This window comes from Vulpes vulpes, chromosome 1 (assembly GCF_048418805.1).
Source record: "Vulpes vulpes isolate BD-2025 chromosome 1, VulVul3, whole genome shotgun sequence".
NCBI classification, from domain to species: Eukaryota; Metazoa; Chordata; class Mammalia; order Carnivora; family Canidae; genus Vulpes; species Vulpes vulpes.
The window spans coordinates 50,750,440-50,770,809 of NC_132780.1; the positions used below are offsets into that span (position 1 = coordinate 50,750,440).

A 20,370-nucleotide genomic window follows, 5' to 3' on the forward strand; every position below is an offset into this window, starting at 1 on the left:
TTAATACATTACTTTTACTGAAATACAAGAACTTTTACTATTCTGTGTTTTCTGTTATTGTGTTTTTGCTTTATTCCTCTCCTTTCCTATCTTGTATTGAATTTTTTATCCACATTTTTATTAAGAAACCATACATACTTTTAGTATTCATTCCATTACATATACTCTGCCACTTAATGTGAAGACTCTGCTTAGTAAAAATTACCTCTACTGTTCTCTTTTCCAACAGAAATAGCTCAAACACCTTAGCCTTCCATTGATATCACATTTTTAAATTATTTCTGTCCAATATTTTAATTTCCCTTTATTTTTATATATCCAAATTATATCACCAGTTACTATAGTTTTATGGTCAATGGTTGTTCATTTTGTTAGGCTTAATCATTCTTACATTTCAGATCATTTGGGGTTATTTTAAAATCCTTAAAAAGGTCTTGGAGTGAGAATCCATTGGTGTTTTTAGTTTTGTCTGAAAATACTCCTATTTTGCTCTTATTAAAGCTTAGCTGACTATAAAAATTTCAGGTTGATAGCTATTTTCTTTGCACTTTGAGGTTACTATCCCATTATATCCTGGCTTTCTTGTTACTATTAACTGTTAGTTAACTTTTATCAGTTAAATTGTCATTCTCTTCTAGATAGGTAATCTGTCTTTTTTTAAGATTTATTTATTTAAGAGAGAGAGAGAGCGGTGGGAGGGGCAGATGAGGAGAGAATCCATGAGCAGACTCCCCACTGAACATGGAGCCAGATATGGGACTCCATCCCAGGACCCTGAGATCATGACCTGAGCTGAAATCAAGAGTCAGCTGCTTAACTGAGTCACCTAGGTGCTGTATTAATTTGTCTTTTTAATGGCTACTTTCAAGTCTTTGTTGCTTCTGTAATTTTACTTCAATGTGTCTATCAAAATATATATATATATATATATAGTTTATATATAAGTATTGTTTTATTTTTTAATTTATTTTACTATTATTTTTTGTGTATATTCAATTCACTATGATTCCTCAATCTGAGATTTCAGCAGTCATTTCTCCCCCCCCCCCCCAGCCTCTCTATTCATTACTTCTGGAAATTCACTTCTACCCTCGATTTCTCTTAACCTTTTGTATTTTTCATCTACTTGACTTTCTGCTCTGCATTTGGAATCATTTCTTTAGATCTTTCAGTACGTGAATTCTCTATTAGGGTGTGTTTAATCTGCTGTTTAACTTGCGCTAGAGTTTTTAATTTCAATAATTATGATTTTCATTTCCAGAAGTTCTAGTTCTTTTAATAAATCTATTTATTTTGACAGTGTCTTTTCTCTTCAGGTTTTCAGTTCCATTTTCAAAAATATCAGTAAATATTTTAAATACACATAAACAATTGTATTTAATACTTCCATTAACTGAATTACTAAGAGTCTATTTCTGTTGCATGTTTTCCCCGCTGGCTTTTGTTCATGGTGGCTTGTTTTGTGCATGTTTTGCAGTCTTTGAATTGTGAATTGTTTGGGATTTATCTTTGGAAACTTTGAGGAATCTTTGTTTTAACATGTTTTCCTTTAGAGAGGATGAGCTTTGCGATTCCAACATGGATGCGATTAACCTGACATTATATTATCATCTTGGCTTGGGGTTTCCTAGATCATACAGGTCATGTGAATTCAAGTCCTAAATTCATTTGAGGACATGGTGGTTTCAAAATGGCAAAGGAAATTGGCACACATACATACATACACAGCCCTGCCCAAAGAGGATGTGCCAAGAGAGACAAGTCCTGTCTTCTCCATCCTCCCCCATATCTGCTTTCCAGATTTGCTTTTACCCAGTGATTTCACTGAGGGTGTTGCCTTTCAGGCCTTCTGATTTCAAATGAGGGTCTCAGTTCCAATTTGTGACCTTGTGAGAGCTTAACACCATGTCTTCTGTCCTCACAAGACAGGTAAAACTCAGACCTCTTCTGTAACTGAGATGGGCAAATGCCTCCAGGACAGTAGTGGAATAAGTGCCAGCTTAGTAAGCTGGTTTTCAGTTTCCTCCTTTTTGGCTTATGAATATTTTACCTTTTTCTTTCCTTCTTTTTTTGCTCAGCAACACATTTTGGGTATTTTTATAAAAGTATTTCAACCTGCAGGTCTTGGTGTTTTGTTGCGGGATTTTTATGCTTATTACATGACATGAGATATGGAATATTACAAAAAACAGAATCATAGGTTTTAATTTTTCAAATTTTAAAATATATTCTATTGAATATTTTTATACACCTATCAGATTGGAATGAGAATGATGAATTATGTTCTAAACCTGATTTTGTTATTTGCTATTTGTGATTTTGGGAGAACAACCTTTCTCTTACTATCTTATCATCTTTGAGAATTGCATTGAGGACCTCAGAGATTTCTTCAAGTTTTAATGTTCAGTGAGTCTATGAAGTAAAATGGCTTTGGTGAAGGTTCAAGATGTAATAATCATCACATATCTAGCACTAATCTGCCCTTCACTACGTGTCTTTCATTACATTTGGCTCAAGCTTTAAATTGTCCTTCTGTTGACCTGTTTTTGGTTTTGTTTTTTAATTGTAGTAAAAGACACACACACACACACACACACACACACAATTTACCTTCTTAATCATTTTTAAGTGTACAGTTCATGTTAAGTGTATTTATACTGTTGAATAATGTTGCCTTTTAAACTCTAAAGTATAGATTATTTATTGATAAGGGATACATCTATTTCTACAGTGTCTACCTTGCTCTTACTCATCTCTTCTTCCTTCTTCCTTTCTTCCCCTTGACACAGTGGCTGGAACATTGTATCAAGGGAGAAATGCTACAACCTAAAGTCATCTAACTTAAAAATTTCAAAGTTCAAAGTTTTCTGAATGTTTGTATCCCCCCAAAATTAATATGCTGAAATCCTAAAACCCAATGGGATGACATACATACATGTAGAGCTTTCATGAATAGGTTCAGTGCTCTTAAGAGGATACCACAGAGTTCTCCAGCCCCTTCTTCTGTATGAAGACATATCCAGCCCTTTCTTCTATATGAGAACACCCACTTTTATGAGGCACCCAGGTGCCCCTCTTTTATTTAAATAAAAATTTACTTCTGATTTTATCACATCTATTTAGGTGTCAGCCTTTAAAGATCAAGTTTTTGGGTTGCCTGGGTGGTTCAGTTTGTTAAGCATCTGGCTTCAGCTCAGGTCATGATCCCAGGGTCCAGGGATCGAGCCCCATGTTGGGCTCTCTGCTGGGAGCCTGCTTCTCCCTCTCCCTCTGTCCCACCCCCAACTTGTGCTCCCTCTCTCTCTCTCTCAAAAAACAAAACAAAAACAAAAACACAAAAAAAACCTTTAAGAAAAAATAAAAATCAAGGTCTTAAATCAGTAGACTTCCCAAAAAATAAGACAGTATTATACAACTCATTATTTTAGTATAGGAAAACAAACTTTTCTGGTATTTCTAAAAAGAAAAAAGTAAGCTTGGCTGAAATTTCCAATTGCCATTGATTTTAGAGATGATGTGAACAGAGTTTAAGTAAAACATATATTTCATCAATTCCAAGAAACAGATTTTTCCCTATATTTAAAAATTTCCAGTATCAGGATGCATGTTAAAAATCAAGTTATAATTTATATAATGAGCAGTTTTTCTTTTTCTTTTTTTTAATTTTTTATTTATTTATGATAGTCACGGAGAGAGAGAGAGAGAGAGGGGCAGAGACACAGGCAGAGGGAGAAGGCAGAGGGAGAAGGCAGGCTCCATGCACCGGGAGCCCGACGTGGGACTTGATCCGGGGTCTCCAGGATTGCGCCCTGGGCCAAAGGCCGGCGCCAAACCGCTGCGCCACCCAGGGATCCCAATGAGCAGTTTTTTCTTTCTTTCAGTTGTACCTAAATAATATGCTTTACAATTCATGGTGCTTTAAGTTAGGATGTAGTCTAAGATTCTAATCTAAGCAATAATGTACTACCAACTATTACCCAAAATGAAACACTAAAATGAAGTAATGATTATGCATAAAGCAACTTTCAAGTGGATGCATTCCACTAATAACAACAGTAATAGCAATCCACGTATTCCTTCCTCAACCAGGTCCTGTTTCAGGTGTTTTACTTACCCTGTTTAATTCTTACAATACTTTTTTATGTAGGTTACTGTTATTTGCCTCTTTGCTGTCATGGGTGAAGATGCTGAAGCAATTAGGTTAAATGACATAACCTCTCAACCATGTGTGAGGGCCAACATCTCACACACAGTGGATGACAAAGTTTATACCCGTTGGTAAACAGAAACAAGTGCTATCCTAGATGAAGGATTTTATGAAAACATACTGATAACTTTTAGTATCTCTAAAAGAATAGATACCTATTGGCAGGGCAAACAGACATAGTTTTCCTCATTTAAACCCTTTGATAGGCAGGATAATGAGCCAGCCCCCAAGGATGTTCACATCCTAATCCTTGGAACCCATGAATACATTACTCTACCTGCTAAAAGGCTTTTGCTGATGTAACTGAGGGTACATACCTTCAAATGGGAAGATTATTTTGGATAATTCAGGTAGACCCAATGTGATCATAAGATCAAAGAATCTTACCCTGCTCCAATCTGAGGAAGATGTGATCAGGTCAGGCTCAGAGAGAGGCGACAACTCTGGCTTTGAAGACAGAAAGAAGGTGGCCATGCGCCAGGCAGTGTGTAGAAAGGCAAGGAAAGGATTCTGCTGGAAAAGAACGCAGCCCCGCCAATTACTTGATTTTAACCTAATGAAACCCAAGTAAGAATTGACCTAGAGAACTGTAAAATAATCAATTTGTGTATCCTAATACTTTTGTGCCGTTCAAAGCCACTAAAATTTGTAGTGATTTGTCACAGCGTCAATAGCATATCAGTACATGCCCATTCAAGCAAATATAGCTCAATGAAACATCCTACAGTATATGAAAACATTGTAACGGGTGCAGAAACCACTTATGGATGAATCGACGTATAAGGAAGGTCTGGAAAGGTATCAGATATGTACTAACCCGTGAGTAGTGTGTGCAGTTCTGGCGATGCTTTCACAAAAACAGCCCGTCACACAAACCGCCGTAACTGTCGATGGAACACACAAAAAAACCTTGCAATTCTCATTGTATTTTTACCTTTCTCCTCTACTTATGGCACGTATTGCTTATCTGCACTCGCAGACCTGATTTAGGACCGTGTGTTTGTGTGTGACCCCGAGAGCGCACAGTTGACCCAGCGTCCCGCGGGGGTCCTGCAGCGCGGGCTTCGGGAGGGTGGGGGTGGCGCCCCCTGGACCGCGCTCCGGGGAGGAAGCACCCAATAGCAGCCAGCGGGCCACCACCGCGGAGACGGGCTCCAGCCATAGGTGAGCCCTTAGAAGACCGCAGCTAGAGCACGCCGGAAGGTGACTGAGGGTCTCTCTGCCTCCTCAAAACCCGCACCAGGCAAGCAGGCGAGATCAAACTTCGCGATACTTGCAACAGTCGAAGACACCGTGACACCGGTTTCCCGCGGTCAAGATGGCAGGAAGATGGCTCCGCCCATGTGAGCCGAGATTGTGTTATCGCGAGATGCCGGTGACAGTTCAGGAGGCTGATCTCGCGGGATATTCTGCGTCTGAGCTGAAAGTCGCAGGGGAAGGTAGATGTAGGGCCAAGTCTGAGAGGGAGGGTGAGGGGTCCAATTGCTGGCTTGCTGTCCCACCCAGCGGAACGCGAGACGACTAGGTGAGCGCCGCCCTAGCAGCCTCACAGCGCTCTCCGCCCTGGACGCCGCCTCTCGGGCTCCACTTGTGCTCGCCCTCGCCCGCTGGCGCCGCGCTTCCGGGGCGATGTACTACTCAGTGCTGCAGGAAGCGGCGTTGGACTCAGTCTTCTCGCCCTCCGCCTCCTCTGCCTCCTCCGCCTCCTCCGCCGCCGGTCGCGTTTGGTACGCCGCCAGGCTGCCCGGCCCCTCCCCCTGGCCAGATGGATCCTTCTGCCCCCAAGCTGCGCTCGGAAAACGCCGGCAAAGGTACACGCTCCGAGCGCGCCTCTCGGCCCACACGGCTGTCTTCACTGCGCTGAGTTGGACCCGTTCCTGCCCTTTCCGTTGGGGTTGGGGCTGGGGTTGGGGTTTTAACCTGTGGCTCTGCTGAGTGACGGCTGGAGCCTGGGACCAGTAGCTCAGGAGTCAGTGTTGAGAACCTGGACCGAGGCAGACTGGATCCAGTGTGGCTCCGACAGCCACTTGCTGAGAAACTTTGGGCCATTTCCTCATCTGTAAAACTGAGTTCATTGTGATTACTGAATAAGATGGTTTATGCAAAGCACTTAGGTGACTCGGCTTCTGGTCCGTAGTAAGCACTCAGTAGATGTGTTTATTCTCTATCCTCCTATGCCCTAGTTCTTAGCGAAGGGGAGAAATTTGTTGTTATATAGGTGAATAAAGGTTGAGATATTCGGTTCACTTTATTTTATTACACAGAGAGCTTAGACTTCACCTTTAATGGGTCCTCAAGAGAGGGTTTAGAGAAGGTGTGGTTATCTGCCCCAAGCCAAATGGGATGCCTTCTTGCCCCCAAATTAATAACTTCCATGATTAAAAGTGACATAATAGAAACTGTCAGATATTGAGGACTTGTTTTGTGCCCAGCAATATGCTGATTGTTTATCTGCATGCTTTTCTTGGAGGGAGGTATTGATCTCATTAAATAGATGAGGAACTCAGAGCTAAAGTTTAGAGAGGTTTATGTAACAGACCTCAACTTTGAAGATTAGGAATTGATGACACTACAATACAGGGATCACAAATGTGAATACCCATAGAAGCCTGGCAGGTGAAGTAAGTAGTAAAGCTGCTGAGTGGAGACTGTAGTGACTGCAGTGCTCATATGTCAGTTAAAAGAGGCAGGGCTCAGTTCCAGGGACTTGTTTACTCATGTGTGTATGGTACAGCATGGTCAGATATCTTGGTTCAAACTCAGGATCTGCCATTTTACCATGGGCCATATAACCATGGGCAAGTTGGTTAATCTTTATCTGTCTCACCATTTGTAACATGGAGCTAACAATATTACTTAAACGGAGTCCTGAAAGGATGGTGGTGAGTCTTAAATAAAGCACATGCCTGGCACATGTAAGTCTCCAAATGTTAGCTATATATACATATTTGTTAGTCCTACAAGTATTTGAGTTTCAAACATTGTTCTAGGTGCCCAGGATATACCAGTGAACAAAGTAAGTCCCTGCCCTAAGGGAACTAAGTTGAGATAAACATTAACAAATATTTCATATTTTTCTTTGAAAATGGAATAAAGTAGGGTAAAGGAAGAGTTACAGGGAGTGCTATTTTAGATTCAGTGTTCAGAGAAAACACTTCTGAGGAGATGCCATTGGAGGAGAGACCTGAATGAAGTAAAAGATCAGTCATTTGGGAGTTTTGAGAGAATGTTCATGGAAGGAACAGAAAGCTCGGGGTCATGGGTGGGAGCATGCTTGCCATGTTTGAGGAATAGCAAGGAGGCCAGTTTGGAATGCAAGAGGAAAGGAAACAGTTAAAGAGGACCCTCCATTCAACCCCACAAGAAATCCTCCCACTTTAAGCTATTTGTTCTAGAGTTTGATTCAGAGAGACTCCAGCCTTTGCTCAAACTTAACTAAATCTGTTTAGTTCTAGAAGTTATTCAAACTAAGAAATCAGATAGATTTACAAAAATTGTTGTGTGAAGCCCATAGGGCTTTTGCACATGCTGTGTGCTCAGAGATACTCTTCTTAGATCTTCTTCCCTTTTAAATTATGCTTCTTCAACACTCTTTTTTCATAGCGCGTTGTTCTCACCTTCCGAAGCACTTATTACAATTTCGTGTTTGGGAACTTTTTAGCATCTGTCTCCCCTATTAGATATCCAGGATCTGTGAGATCAAGGATGTGTTTTTGTTAATAAATTCAGCACTTTATTGAGTGCCTACCGAGTGCTGGTGCTGGGAATAAAACTTGAAAAATACATTTTCTTGGAAAGGAAATTACTCTCTAGTGGGAAAGACAGATAAAAACAAGTAAACAGGGACGCCTGGGTGGCTGGCTCAGCGTTGAGTGTCTGCCTTTGGCTCAGGGCCTGATCCTGGAATCCCAGGATGGAGTCCCATATTGGGCTCCCCGCAGGGAGCCTGCTTCTCCCTCTGCCTATGTCTCTGCCTCTCTCTGTGTCTCTCATGAATAAATAAATAAAATATTAAAAAAAAAGAACAAGTAGACATAGTCACTAAACATTGTGGTAAGAGTTATGGAGGCAGTAAAATACTGAGATACAGAATAAAAGGGTACCTTACTTTAAATAAGATGAGGAAATGACAAAAACAGCTGAGAGAACACCTGCTTAGCATGTTTGAGTACAGGGAAAAATTGACAGATTAAGTTGAGAAGTAGGTTTTGGCAGATCATACTGGGGCTTATAGGCCATATAGTAAGGAGTTTGTACTTAATTCTTTATGCAGTGGATTAACTATTGGAAGATTTTAAATTAGAGATTTACCAATAATTTTTATTTTTATTATTTTCAAAGATTTATTTATTTATTTTAGAGAGAGAGTGCATGCAAGCAGGGGCCAGGGGAGAAAATCCTCAAGCAGATACTCCACAGAGCATAGAGTCTAGTGTAGGGCTTGATCCCAGGGTCCTGAGATCATCACTTGAGTCAAAATCAATAGTACAGTGCTTAACCGACTGAGACACCTAGGCACCCCAGTGATTTATGTCTTTAAGTAGTATTGCTGCTATGTGTAAAATGGATTGTAGGGGGATAATAGTGGCATCAGAGAGAATGGTTAGAAGTTTATAGCAGTAATTTAAGAAGAAATCAAAGTTGGCATGCTTTAGGGCAGAGAACAGCACACTAAGAGCCGGGGCCAAATCCAGCCTGACACTTGTAGATAAAGTTTTATTGGAACACACCCATGCCCATTTGTTTGTGTGTTCTCTGTCTCTACTTTTGTGTTATAAGGGTTAAGATATATAAGCTTGTATAAGATATATAAGATTGTATAGCCTGCAAGACTAAAGTAATAAATAACTAAAATTTGACTTTTTACTGAAAATGTTTGCCAACAGTTTAGAGAGGTGGTAGCATGATGGAGGAAAGTTATACATTTTGAGGTAGAACCAGCAAGACTTCCTGATGGGTTGGATGTAGGGAGTAATATAAAAAGAAGAATGAGGGCTGGTTAAAGATTTTCTACCATGAAAAGTTGACTAGGTGATGATGCCATTTAATGAGATTTGGAAAGACTAGTGCTGATCAAGGTTTAATCATCATTTTTTGACATTTTTTTTTCCATTTTATACCTATTGTATGGTACAGTATTTGATAGGTAATGGTGTTAAAACATATATGTTGAGGGACACCTGGGTGGCTCAGTGGTTGAGCATCTGCCTTTGGCTCAGGGCATGATCTTAGGGTTCTGGGCTCGAGTACCACATCGGGGACCCACAGGGAGCCTGGTTCTCCTTCTGCCTGTGTCTCTGCCCCTCTCTCTGTGTCTCTTGTTAATAAATAAAGTCTTTTAAAAAAAAGCCATGTATGTTGGATAATAAACACACTAATGACTTAAGTCTTTAAAAATTGGAAGACATTTTCTGGGTAGGCAAACAAATCATGTGAAACAAAATTAGGGGTTACTTCAGGTTTTAAGGCTCAAATGGTACTTTTAATAGCATAATGAGTTATTCGTGCTTGAGAATATAGATATACTAGTCATATTATAATCACGAATGTTAAGGGCAGCCCGGGTGGCTCAGCGGTTTAGCACTGCCTTCTGCCCAGGACCTGATCCTGGGGACCCGGGATCGAGTCCCATGTGGGGCTCCCTGCATGGAGCCTACTTCTCCCTCTGCCTGTGTCTCTGCCTCTGTCTCTCTCTGTGTGTCTCTCATGAATAAATAAGTAAAATCTTTAAAAAAAAAATCACGAATGTTATAAAAACCTAACGAGAAATCCTCAGAAAGACCTAAGAAACTACCAGTGATCATCTGATCTCAATAAGAAATATATGAGAAATATAATTCTTAGTATTCTTTATATCTGTAGCTATACAATTTCTCTGGAATTCTTGCTATAAGAATTTCCATTTAGAAAATTATTTTTACTTAATTTCCTCTATTGGTATCTTTTAATTACACTAGTTGTATGCCCTAAAGATACTCCCTCCTCCTATTTTCTGAATAGAAAAAAAATAGGAAGCTGTACAATTAATCACAGGACAAATACATAAATAGAAAGAGGTCAGACGTTTCAAAGAATGATAGAATTTTAGCACAAAGAGATCTTAGAATTCATCTCTTTGTAAAGAACTGCAACACTTCAAGACATAGAAGGGAAAAAAGTCATTACAAAGCTGCCACTTGTCACTCTGGTTGAATTGGAGATTTCCGTGATTAGTTGTATACAAATCAAGCAACAGTTTAGAAGCAGCGATATTGACAATAAGAAGAAACAGCTGTTTCCAGAGAAAGGAGATGGGTAAGTAAAAAAGCAGACAGGAGAATCACAAAAGCATTGCTGTCTAGAGGAGTCTTAGTTTACTATATCATGAATAATATACATGTTCATATAATGTTCATGAATCATCATGAATATCTAAATTTGGTTCTCAACCCTGGCTGTGAATCAGAATGGTCCTTTGAATTCAACAATATCCACCAAACAAAGTAATAAAATCAGGTGCCCATGGCCCATACCCACTCAATCATAATTAGTAGAGGTAGTGCATGTATGAGGAGATTATGACATACAGCCAAGGTGAGAACCACTGGTAATAAATTATATACCCTTTATTTTGCTTGTGATAATAGAACACCTATATTTTAGGTGGATATCTATACGTGTTATAATTTATCTTATTTCAGTAATTTGGAAAGGGTATTTATGTGAGGTACATTTTTTTTTTCTCATAGCAGTGGATAAATATGGGATTACTTTATAAGTTAAATTTGGAAATTTTATTTTCTTCTCTATTATTACAGACATATGGCATCCAGGAGAAAGATGTCTTGCGCCTTCTCCAGATAATGAGACACTTTGTGAAGCAAGCATAAAATCTATCATAGTGGATGAAAATGGGAAGTCATTTGCAATCGTCTTATATTCAGATTTTCAAGAAGGAAAAGTACCTCTTAAAAGACTTGAAGAAGTAAAATCTGTTAAAAATTGCTCCAGGAATTTTATATTTGATGATGAAGATTTGGAAAAACCTTGTTTCCCAGGCCGAAAATTTCCATCATCTGCTGTAGCTTTTCCATTATCTGCAGATGGAGACTCTATTCCTTATACTATTAACAGATATTTGAGAGACTACCAAAGGGAAGGAGCCCAGTTTCTCTATGCACACTTCATCCAAGGAAGAGGATGTATTCTTGGTGATGACATGGGACTTGGAAAAACAGTACAGGTATTTCTTTTAATTACTTTATGATTAAAATTCATGATAGCTATTTTATTATGTATGTGAGTGGATATACAAATCTCTGTTTGTACTCCCAACTCTTATAGTAGCTATTTTGTGTGTGTGTGTTTCTCACCCACTGATCAGGAAAGTCCTCAAAATCAGGATAGTGTGTAGTCATTATTTTGTCCTCAGCACTTATTTAGTATCTGTGGAATATCTTATTCAAAATAATGTTCTGGTATAACTTGGCTTGATTTTACCTTTGTAGCACTAGTACTAAGATATCAATAATTACTTAAAGTAGTTTAACTTTCTTAGCAATACTGCATAGAAGGAAAATGTTCTGACATCGATTAAGCTACATAGATAGCATGGTTAAATTGATTTCCTGCTGGCCTTTTGTGTATATTGTTTAGAGTTTATCATATTAGAAGTTTCTTAATCTGGGATTGCTGGATCACTAGGAGTTCCACTGGTGGACTTCAAAGAAGCTTCCTAACAATGTGTGCCAGAATTTGTATATTTATATGGTTTTCTTCAGAGAATGTGTATGTTAGTTATCTATTGCTGTATAATAAATTACTCCAAAATTTAGCAGCTTATGAGAGTATGTATTTATCATATCACAGTTCCTGTGCATCTGGAATCCAGATACAGGTTAACTGGGTCCTCTGGCTTCGCCTCTCACAAGGCAGCAGTTGTCTCAAGGTTGGACTAGGGCAGGTTCCCTTTCTGGCCACATGGTTGTTAGCAGCATTCAGTTCCCTGTGGCTTGTTAGACTGAGGCTTCAGTTTCTTGTGGACTGTTGATGGTGAAGGCCTCCCTTGGTTCCTTGCTACATGGGCCTGTTAATGGAGTTTCTTATGATATGGCAGCGTGCTTCATTAGGGAGAGCAAGTGAGAGGGCAAGAGAGAACACAAGTAGTAGGGAAGTCATGGTCTTTTGTAACCTAATCACAGGAGACAGCCTTCACTTTTGCCATATTTGCTTCTTAAGAAGCAAGTTTTGATAGGTTCAACTCTTACTCAAGGGGGGGAGATTAAGCAAGGCTGTGTATACCAACAGGTAGGGATTATTGGGAGTCCTGTCAGAAGTTGCTTGTCACAAAGGTTTGCAATTTAAAAGATTAGAGTTAAAACCAGACTTTATATTATATAGTCACTCTGGATTTTCAGGAGTGTTTGTCAAGTTTTTTATTAAATCCTTCTGTGTTTCCTTCATTATAATTGAACTTAAGCTATTTTATTCTTTATGACACCTCCATTGTTAATGGAACTCAAAGGTAAGTGAAAAAACATTTTTTTTTTAAAGATTTTGTTTATTTATTCATGAGAGACACAGAAGCAGAGACATAGAGGGAGAAGCAGTATCCTTATGGGGAGCCCAATGGAGGACTCAATCCCAGGACCCCTGGGATCATGACCTGAGCCAAAGGCAGATGCTCAACCACTGAGTCACCACTAAGTCACCACTGAGTTTCCACTAAGTGAAAAATTAATTTTAGCATTAAAAATAGTCTAGGGGTGCCTGAGGGGCACAGGGGGTAAAGGGTCATACTCTTGGTTTCAGCTGAGGTCATGATCTCAGGGTTGTGAGATCCAGCCCTGTGCCCAGCTCAGTCTGCCTCTGTCCCTCTACCTGCTCACATGTGTGTGTGCACTCTCTCTCTCTAATAAATAAATAAAATCTTTTAAAAAATAGTCTAATAATGCAATTATGTGTAAAGCTCTGATGTAAAAGGCTAGAGTAAAAAAACAAGTCTTCAATAATCATAGTGTATCACCATTAGCCATACCATTTGTCCCTTTAAGCCCAGGCATTGCACATAGTTCTAGGCTTGCACGTTGAAGGTGATAAATAATTGTGGAATAAACACATTTACTTTCTCAGAAGAATAAATGGCAAAAATAAAGAAAGGAGCCTTTAGGAAATTATCATCTGTGACCAAGGTATATGGATGAATACTAGAGGAAAATAAATAATAAAGCCCTTCTGCCATTGTCTTTACATATAGTTTTATTGTTTTTGCCTCTGCTAGATTGTCCTTTGCCACACTTCTTTGACTAGCCAACACTTGTTAATCTGCAAAATCAGAAACATGAAGGTGCTACAAAAAGTGACCTTTTTGGGAACAGTTGGGAATCTCCTCCCACTAAGACTACTAAAAACAATTCAAATTCTTATGCATGTATAAGGCTCAAATTTAGCCTTCATCTCTGAAGTCCATTTTATAAAGGAATTCCCTTTATTTTATGATGTATATTTTTAAAGTGATTTTACCTCATAATTTTATATTACCTGATACACCAAATCATTGGAAGGTTTTCAATTATGTTATTAATGTGCTTTGAAAGTCTTGAGGGCTTATCTTCTGAAGATTAGGACATAGTTTCTATGCTAGTTGTGATACTTAACTGGATATTTCTGATCCTTGGAGATCTATATCTCTGGTTATTATTCTTATAGCTCAGAGAATAATTTCTACATAAATAGGGAGCTTGGGAGATCATTTAAGATGGAACTTTTATAAATACAATGACTAAACCATTTGAAGAAATGTGGACAATAGTTAATGAGTTTAGTAGATTTTCAAAATACAGTAGAATTAGGTGAAAATGGTCTATGAAAATTTACTATTGGCATTTATTACCATTGGCATTCACCATTTGGACTGCAGTATAATCTTATTCATTTTCCCCCTTTTTTCTGATGTCATCCCTTAAGTTTTCCCCTTCTCACATTCTAACTTGACCATAATAAAAAATGTGGTTATGTACCAAATAAAGTTTGCTTCCCTCATTTCAAATTTTAAAATAAGTTAATTTAGGGAATCCCTGGGTGGCTTGGCGGTTTAGCGCCTCCCTTTGGCCCAGTCCCGGGATCGAGTCCCGCGTCAGGCTCCCGGCATGGAGCCTGCTTCTCCCTCCTCCTGTGTCTCTGCCTCTCTCTCTCTCTTGCTCTCTATCATAAATGAATAAATAAATAAATTTAAAAAAATAAGTTAATTTAATATTTTATATTCTTTAAGGGATGAGGATTTTTATTTTTATTTTTATTTTTTTTAAATTTTTATTTATTTATGATAGTCACACACACAGAGAGAGGAGAGACACAGGAGGGCACCGGGAGCCTGACGTGCACCGGGAGCTTGACGTGGGATTCGATCCCCTGTCTCCATGCACCGGGAGCCTGACGTGGGATTCGATCCCCTGTCTCCAGGATTGTGCCCTGGGCCAAAGGCAGGCGCCAAACCGCTGTGCCACTCAGGGATCCCGGGATGAGGATTTTTAAAAGTGCACTTTATCTAGTGACATTGGAAATTATTGGTATCTTGAACAAGAGCTATTTTACTGGAATTAGGGTGGGGGCACAAGCCAGATAAAATAGGTGAAGGCATAGATATGAGAAGTATGTTTACCTCTTTAAGAAATGTGGCTTTGAGGGACACCTGGGTGTCTCAGCGGTTGGGCATCTGTCTTTGGCTCAGGGCGTGATCCTGGAGTCCCGGGATCGAGTCCCACATCGGGCTCTCTGCATGGAGCCTGCTTCTCCCTCTGCTTGTGTCTCTGCCTCTCTCTCTCTATGTCTCTCATGAATGGATAAATAAAAATCTAAAAAAAAAAAAAAAGATTTAAAAGAAATGTGGCTTTGAAAGGAACAAAAGTGAGCTAGTAGTAGCTAAAGGAAGATTTTGAAGCAGTTTCTTTTTTGTTTGTAACATTTGGGAATAGGAGGAACTTAAATATTTTTTAAGTGAATAGGAAGGATCTAGCTGCTTGAGAAGGAGCAGTTGAAATTACAACATATATATAAACATGCATGCATATATATCATATATGCAGGCCCATGAATACACAGACATAAATAAATGTGCAAAAAATGGAATCACTACTCTTAAAAACTGATTTTTCCCCAAGATCTTATTATAAAACTTTTCAAACATATATAAGAGTTGGAAGAATTGTACAATGAATACCCATATATCTACCACCTAGATTCTTTCAACATGTCATTATACTTGGCCGTGTCACTTACCTATCCATCCATCAAGCCATGTTTTGTTGCATTTTAAAGTAGCAGACGTTAGTATATCCTATCCCCAAATAATTGAGAATATGTATCATTAGGTAGTCAGTATTTATTTATAATTCTTTTTTTTCCATTTTGAAGTAAAATTTACAATGAAATGCACAAATCTTAAGTGTATTCACCGTTCCATGAGTTTTGACCAGTACATATTTCTGTGTAAGCTAAATAAACCATTTCCAGATATAGAATGTTAACTCAAGAAAAGATCATTCTGGGAAGCCCAGGTGGCTTAGTGGTTTAGCGCCGCCTTCAGCCCCCGGCGTGATCCTGGAGTCCCGGGATCAAGTCCCACATCGGGCTCCCTGCATGGAGCCTGCTTCTCCCTCTGCCCGTGTCTCTGCTTCTCTCTGTGTGTGTCTCTCATGAATAAATAAATAAAATCTAAAAAAAAGAGAAAAGATCATTCTATTTCTTCCTGGTCTTCCCACCATCCCCAAGAGGCAATCACTGTTGTGCTTTTTTATATCATAGATTAGTTTTGCCTTTTCATATAAATAGGATCATACATGCACTCTGTGTAAGACTTCTTTTGAGACTCATCTCTGTTACTGATTGCATAAGTAGTTTGTTCCTTTTTATTGCTGAGTAGTCATCCATTATATAGATGCTGCATTTTGTTTATCCATCCTCCTGCTAATGGACACCTGAGCTGTTTCCATTTTTTAGTTTTTATAAATAAAACTGTTAAGAACTCGAACAATCTTTTGTGTATTTTTCTTGAGTCAATAATTAGGAATGGAATTGCTTAGTCATAAACTGATGTGTGCTTAGTTGTATAAGAAATTGCCAAATCTTTTCTAAAGTGTTCGTACCATTCTTCATTCTTGACAAAAATGTATGAAATTATGGTTGCTCCATATTCTGATAAAATTTGATTTTGTCAATTTTACTAGTTTTAGCAGACTTGTTGGTTGTAGGTGTATATAAATGTTTGTATATTTATGTACTTTTTATTCATGAGAGAGGCAGAGACATAGGCAGAGGGAGAAGCAGACTCCCTGCAGGGTTCCTGATGTGGGACTTGATCAGGATCCCAGGATCGTGACCTGAGCCAAAGGCAGATGCTAAACCACTGAGCCACTCAGGAATCCCTTGTTGATGTACTTTTTAAAAGGTATAATTGATACACAGTTAAGTGCATACATTTGCAGTGTATGGTTTGCTAATACGCACCCAAGAAATGATACCATAATACCACAATCAAGATAATGAATGTATCTATCCCCTAGAGGTTTCCCTGTGTTTCTGCCCATGATGTGTTTAACACCAATAATTCATCTACTGTTTTCATTTTTAGTTTTAATTGGACTAAGAAATTAAAATGGGAATGAATGCAAAATCTTAGATTTTTATTAAAATTTCCCAATATTTTACAGAATTCTCAAATTCATGGAATCTGACAAATTAAAATTAAGATTCTCATCATCTTGGATAGGTTAACAGATTGAATTATGAATTTTCATAATTAGGCATATAGTTTTCTTATAATGAAACAATCCTTGGATGAATTAAGAGGAAAGCAATAGATTGGGTTTTATATTGTGTCATTTAAATTGTCTTATAGTATCCCAAGTATCTGTGTGTGTATGTGTGTGTGTGTGTGTTTGAGAGAGAGAGAGAGAGAGAGAGAGAGAGAGATTCTGTCTTTAATTGTATGATTATAAACAGTAAAATGTATGGATCTAAACTATATAGTTTTGTATATTTAACTTGTATATTTAACTATATAGTTTTGTATATTTAACTTGTTATATACATATATGTATATTTGTATATTTAACTTGTATATATATAACTGTCACTCTAATAAAATATGGAACATTTCCCTCATTGTAGAGTTTCCTCATGTCTGATTCTAGTCAATACCCATTTGCCTAAATTTTTCATTATTGTCCAGTGCTTGAACTCTGTCATTTGTGAAACATCTTTCTGCCTCCTTTAGTCTGAGTTCTGCATCAGCCAGTTTGCTCATGTCATTCTCTTGCTGAATTTAATAACTATTTTCTGCTCATTGGTTTTTTTCCTCAGCCATGCTTCCTCAACTCCTCTCTTTTCCCACTGTGCTCCACCCCCAAATCAACTGGATTTCAAACTGCTGGCGAATACAAATAAGTCTTTCATCTAAACTTCTCCAGTACCTGGCATAATACCTGACATGTCATAGATTTTTATTGAATTTGAATATGTTTTTATTGAATGCATTAATGAATTTTAAGTTAGATTAGGTAATCATGTGTTATAGTTTATATTTAATGATCCCTATATGTTAGGCTCTGTGACCAGCATTTTCTGTTAAGCATCTATGTTAATTAGGCATTATTACCCCCATTTTTTGGATGAAAAAAATGGAAATTTATTGGTACATCATGTAAATTGCCCAAGGTCACATAACTAGTATAAAACTGGTTGGTCAAACTCCAAGGTATTTTGCCATAACTCCTGCATTACACTGACTTACATAATATGGGTTAGGAATGCAAATTTTTTAGAATATTTTGAAACAAAAAAAATATTTTAAAAATCAGCACAAGTTTTGACCATTATTTTATAACTATTTTATAATCTTAGATAACAGAATTTGTTGAAAAGTCTACTTAATTTATTGCAATATACAAGATTGTATATCGAGATAAGATTATCTCCTTATTTTGGTAGAATGATGCTAATAAAAATAGCTCCTGTTTATTGAATCATTGATATGTATTAGATTGACATTTTACATTTTTTAAAGTTTTTTCAAGAACTAAACTAATGCTGATTATACCTTAAATGCACAAATGTATCTCATAAAACTAAGTTATAACTTAAAGAAATTTTTGAGATGAAATTCACATAACATAAATTAATCATTTTAAAGATACAAGTTGTTGAGTACATTCACAATGTTACACAACTCCCATCTCTCTTTGTTTCAAAATTTTTCATCAGCATAGATCACCCTGGAAGTAAGTACCTTCATTTCCCTGGCAACTGCTAATTGGCCTTTTGTCTATATGGATTTGCCTTTCCTGAATATTTCGTGTAAAAGAAATCATTTTACAATTGTGACCATTTGTGCTTGGCTTATTTCATTTAGTATGATGTTTTTAAGGCTTATCCAAGTTGTAGCATATATCAGTACTTCATTCTTTTTATGGCTGAGAAATATTCTATTGTATGTAAATACCACAATTTGCTTATCTATTCATCCTTTGATAGACATTTGGATTGTTTCCACCTTTTGGCTGTTATGAAAAATGCTGCTATCATGTACAAGATTCTGCATGGACGTATGCTTTCTTTTCTTTTGTTTATATATGTAGTAGTAGAATTTCTAGGTCATATGGTATTTCTATGTTTATTTTTTTGAGGAACTGCTATGGCATTTTCCATAGTGACTGTACCATTTTATATTTCCACCAGCAATGTGTGGAAATGCACACGTTTCCTATTTCTGCGCATCCTTGTCAATACTTATTATTTTACTTTCTTCCTTATACCCATTCTAGTGCATGTGAAGTGGTATCTCATTGTGGTTTTGATTTGCATTTCTGTAATGACCAAAGATGTTGAACAACTTTCTTTGTGCTTTTTGACTATCTGTCTGTCAGCCTATCTGTCTGTCTTCTTTGGAGAAGTATATTCAAGTTGATATGTAGATTGAATGTCTGTGTCTCCCTAAAATTCATGTGTTGAGACTCTAATCCCCAGTGTAATAATTATTATTTGGAGGTGGGTTTTTTTGGGGGGGTAATTGGGGATGAGATTAGAGACATTGTAAGAAGAGATAGGAGAAAGTTTGCTTCCTCTCTGTTCTTTGTCATCTGAGGATACAAGAAGACTGCAAGCCATCTGCAAACCAGGAAGGGGGTGGGCTCTCACCAGATACCAGATCTGCCAGAACTTTGACTTGAATTTCCTAGACTGTAGAACTATGAGAAGTGAGTGTTGTTTAAGCCATGCAGTCTATGGTAATTTGTTATAGTGCCCCAAAATGACTAAGATGCAAGTCCCTTCCTCATCTTTAAACTGAGTTATTTGTTCATTTAACACAAAATTGAGTATAAGGATAGTTAAACTGAACAATGGTATAAAACAAAAATATGAGAATGGTCTTGTTCGGTTATCAGCAATTTTGTGTTAATTACTTTCTTCTAATACCTTGTCTGTCTTTTACACCTTTGTGTTTTGATGTAAATCAGTTTGTCAAGTTCCATGAACACATCTTTTAGGATTTATTAGGATTATGGAATTCAATTATATTGAATTTATAGAACAGTTTGGGGATAATTAACATGGAGTAATAGATTGAATAATTTAGGTCTTTAATTTCTCTAGGGCCTTATAGTTTTGCATATGGGCCTTACACACTTTGTTATATGTAATTATACATTTTCGATCTATTGATTTTTTTTTTAGTGTTAAACTAGTTTTATATTTTTGAGATAAATCCAATTTCATCATGAAGTATTGTTTTTACATTTGCTGGATTTAATTGGCTAATATTTTAAGAATTTTTCCCTTTGTATTTATTATGGATATTGATCTATAGTTTTCTTGTATTATGTTTGTCAGTTTTGGTATTGAAGTTATGCAGACCTAATAAAATAAACTGAGAAGTGTTTCTTCCTTCTCTTTTTTCTAAAAGAATTGGGTAAAGTTTCTGTTATTTTATACTTAAATATTTGATGGAATTTACTAGGGACATCTTTTGGACCTAGAGTTTTCTTTGAGGGAAGGTTTTTGATAATGAATTCAATTGTTTTAATAGATATGAAGCTATTAAGATACTCAACTTCTTGCTGTGTCAGTTTGGTAAATTGTATTTTTCCAGGAATTTACCCATCTCATCTAAGTTGTCAAATTGACAAAGA

At 37.5% G+C, this 20,370-nt stretch overlaps 1 protein-coding gene across 2 annotated transcripts in view; it reads left to right on the forward strand.

Moving 5' to 3' along the window:
• Positions 1 to 5,559: 5,559 nt before the first annotated feature.
• ERCC6L2 (ERCC excision repair 6 like 2) overlaps positions 5,560 to 20,370 on the forward strand; it is a 125,694-nt gene continuing 110,883 nt past the window's right edge. For both annotated transcript variants that reach the window (XM_025984209.2, XM_072763894.1), the window contains exons 1-2: positions 5,560 to 6,018; positions 11,005 to 11,429. In XM_025984209.2, coding sequence (XP_025839994.1) covers positions 5,973 to 6,018; positions 11,005 to 11,429 — 471 coding nt within the window. In that variant the 5' untranslated portion in view covers positions 5,560 to 5,972. The remainder of the gene's footprint in view (positions 6,019 to 11,004; positions 11,430 to 20,370) is intronic.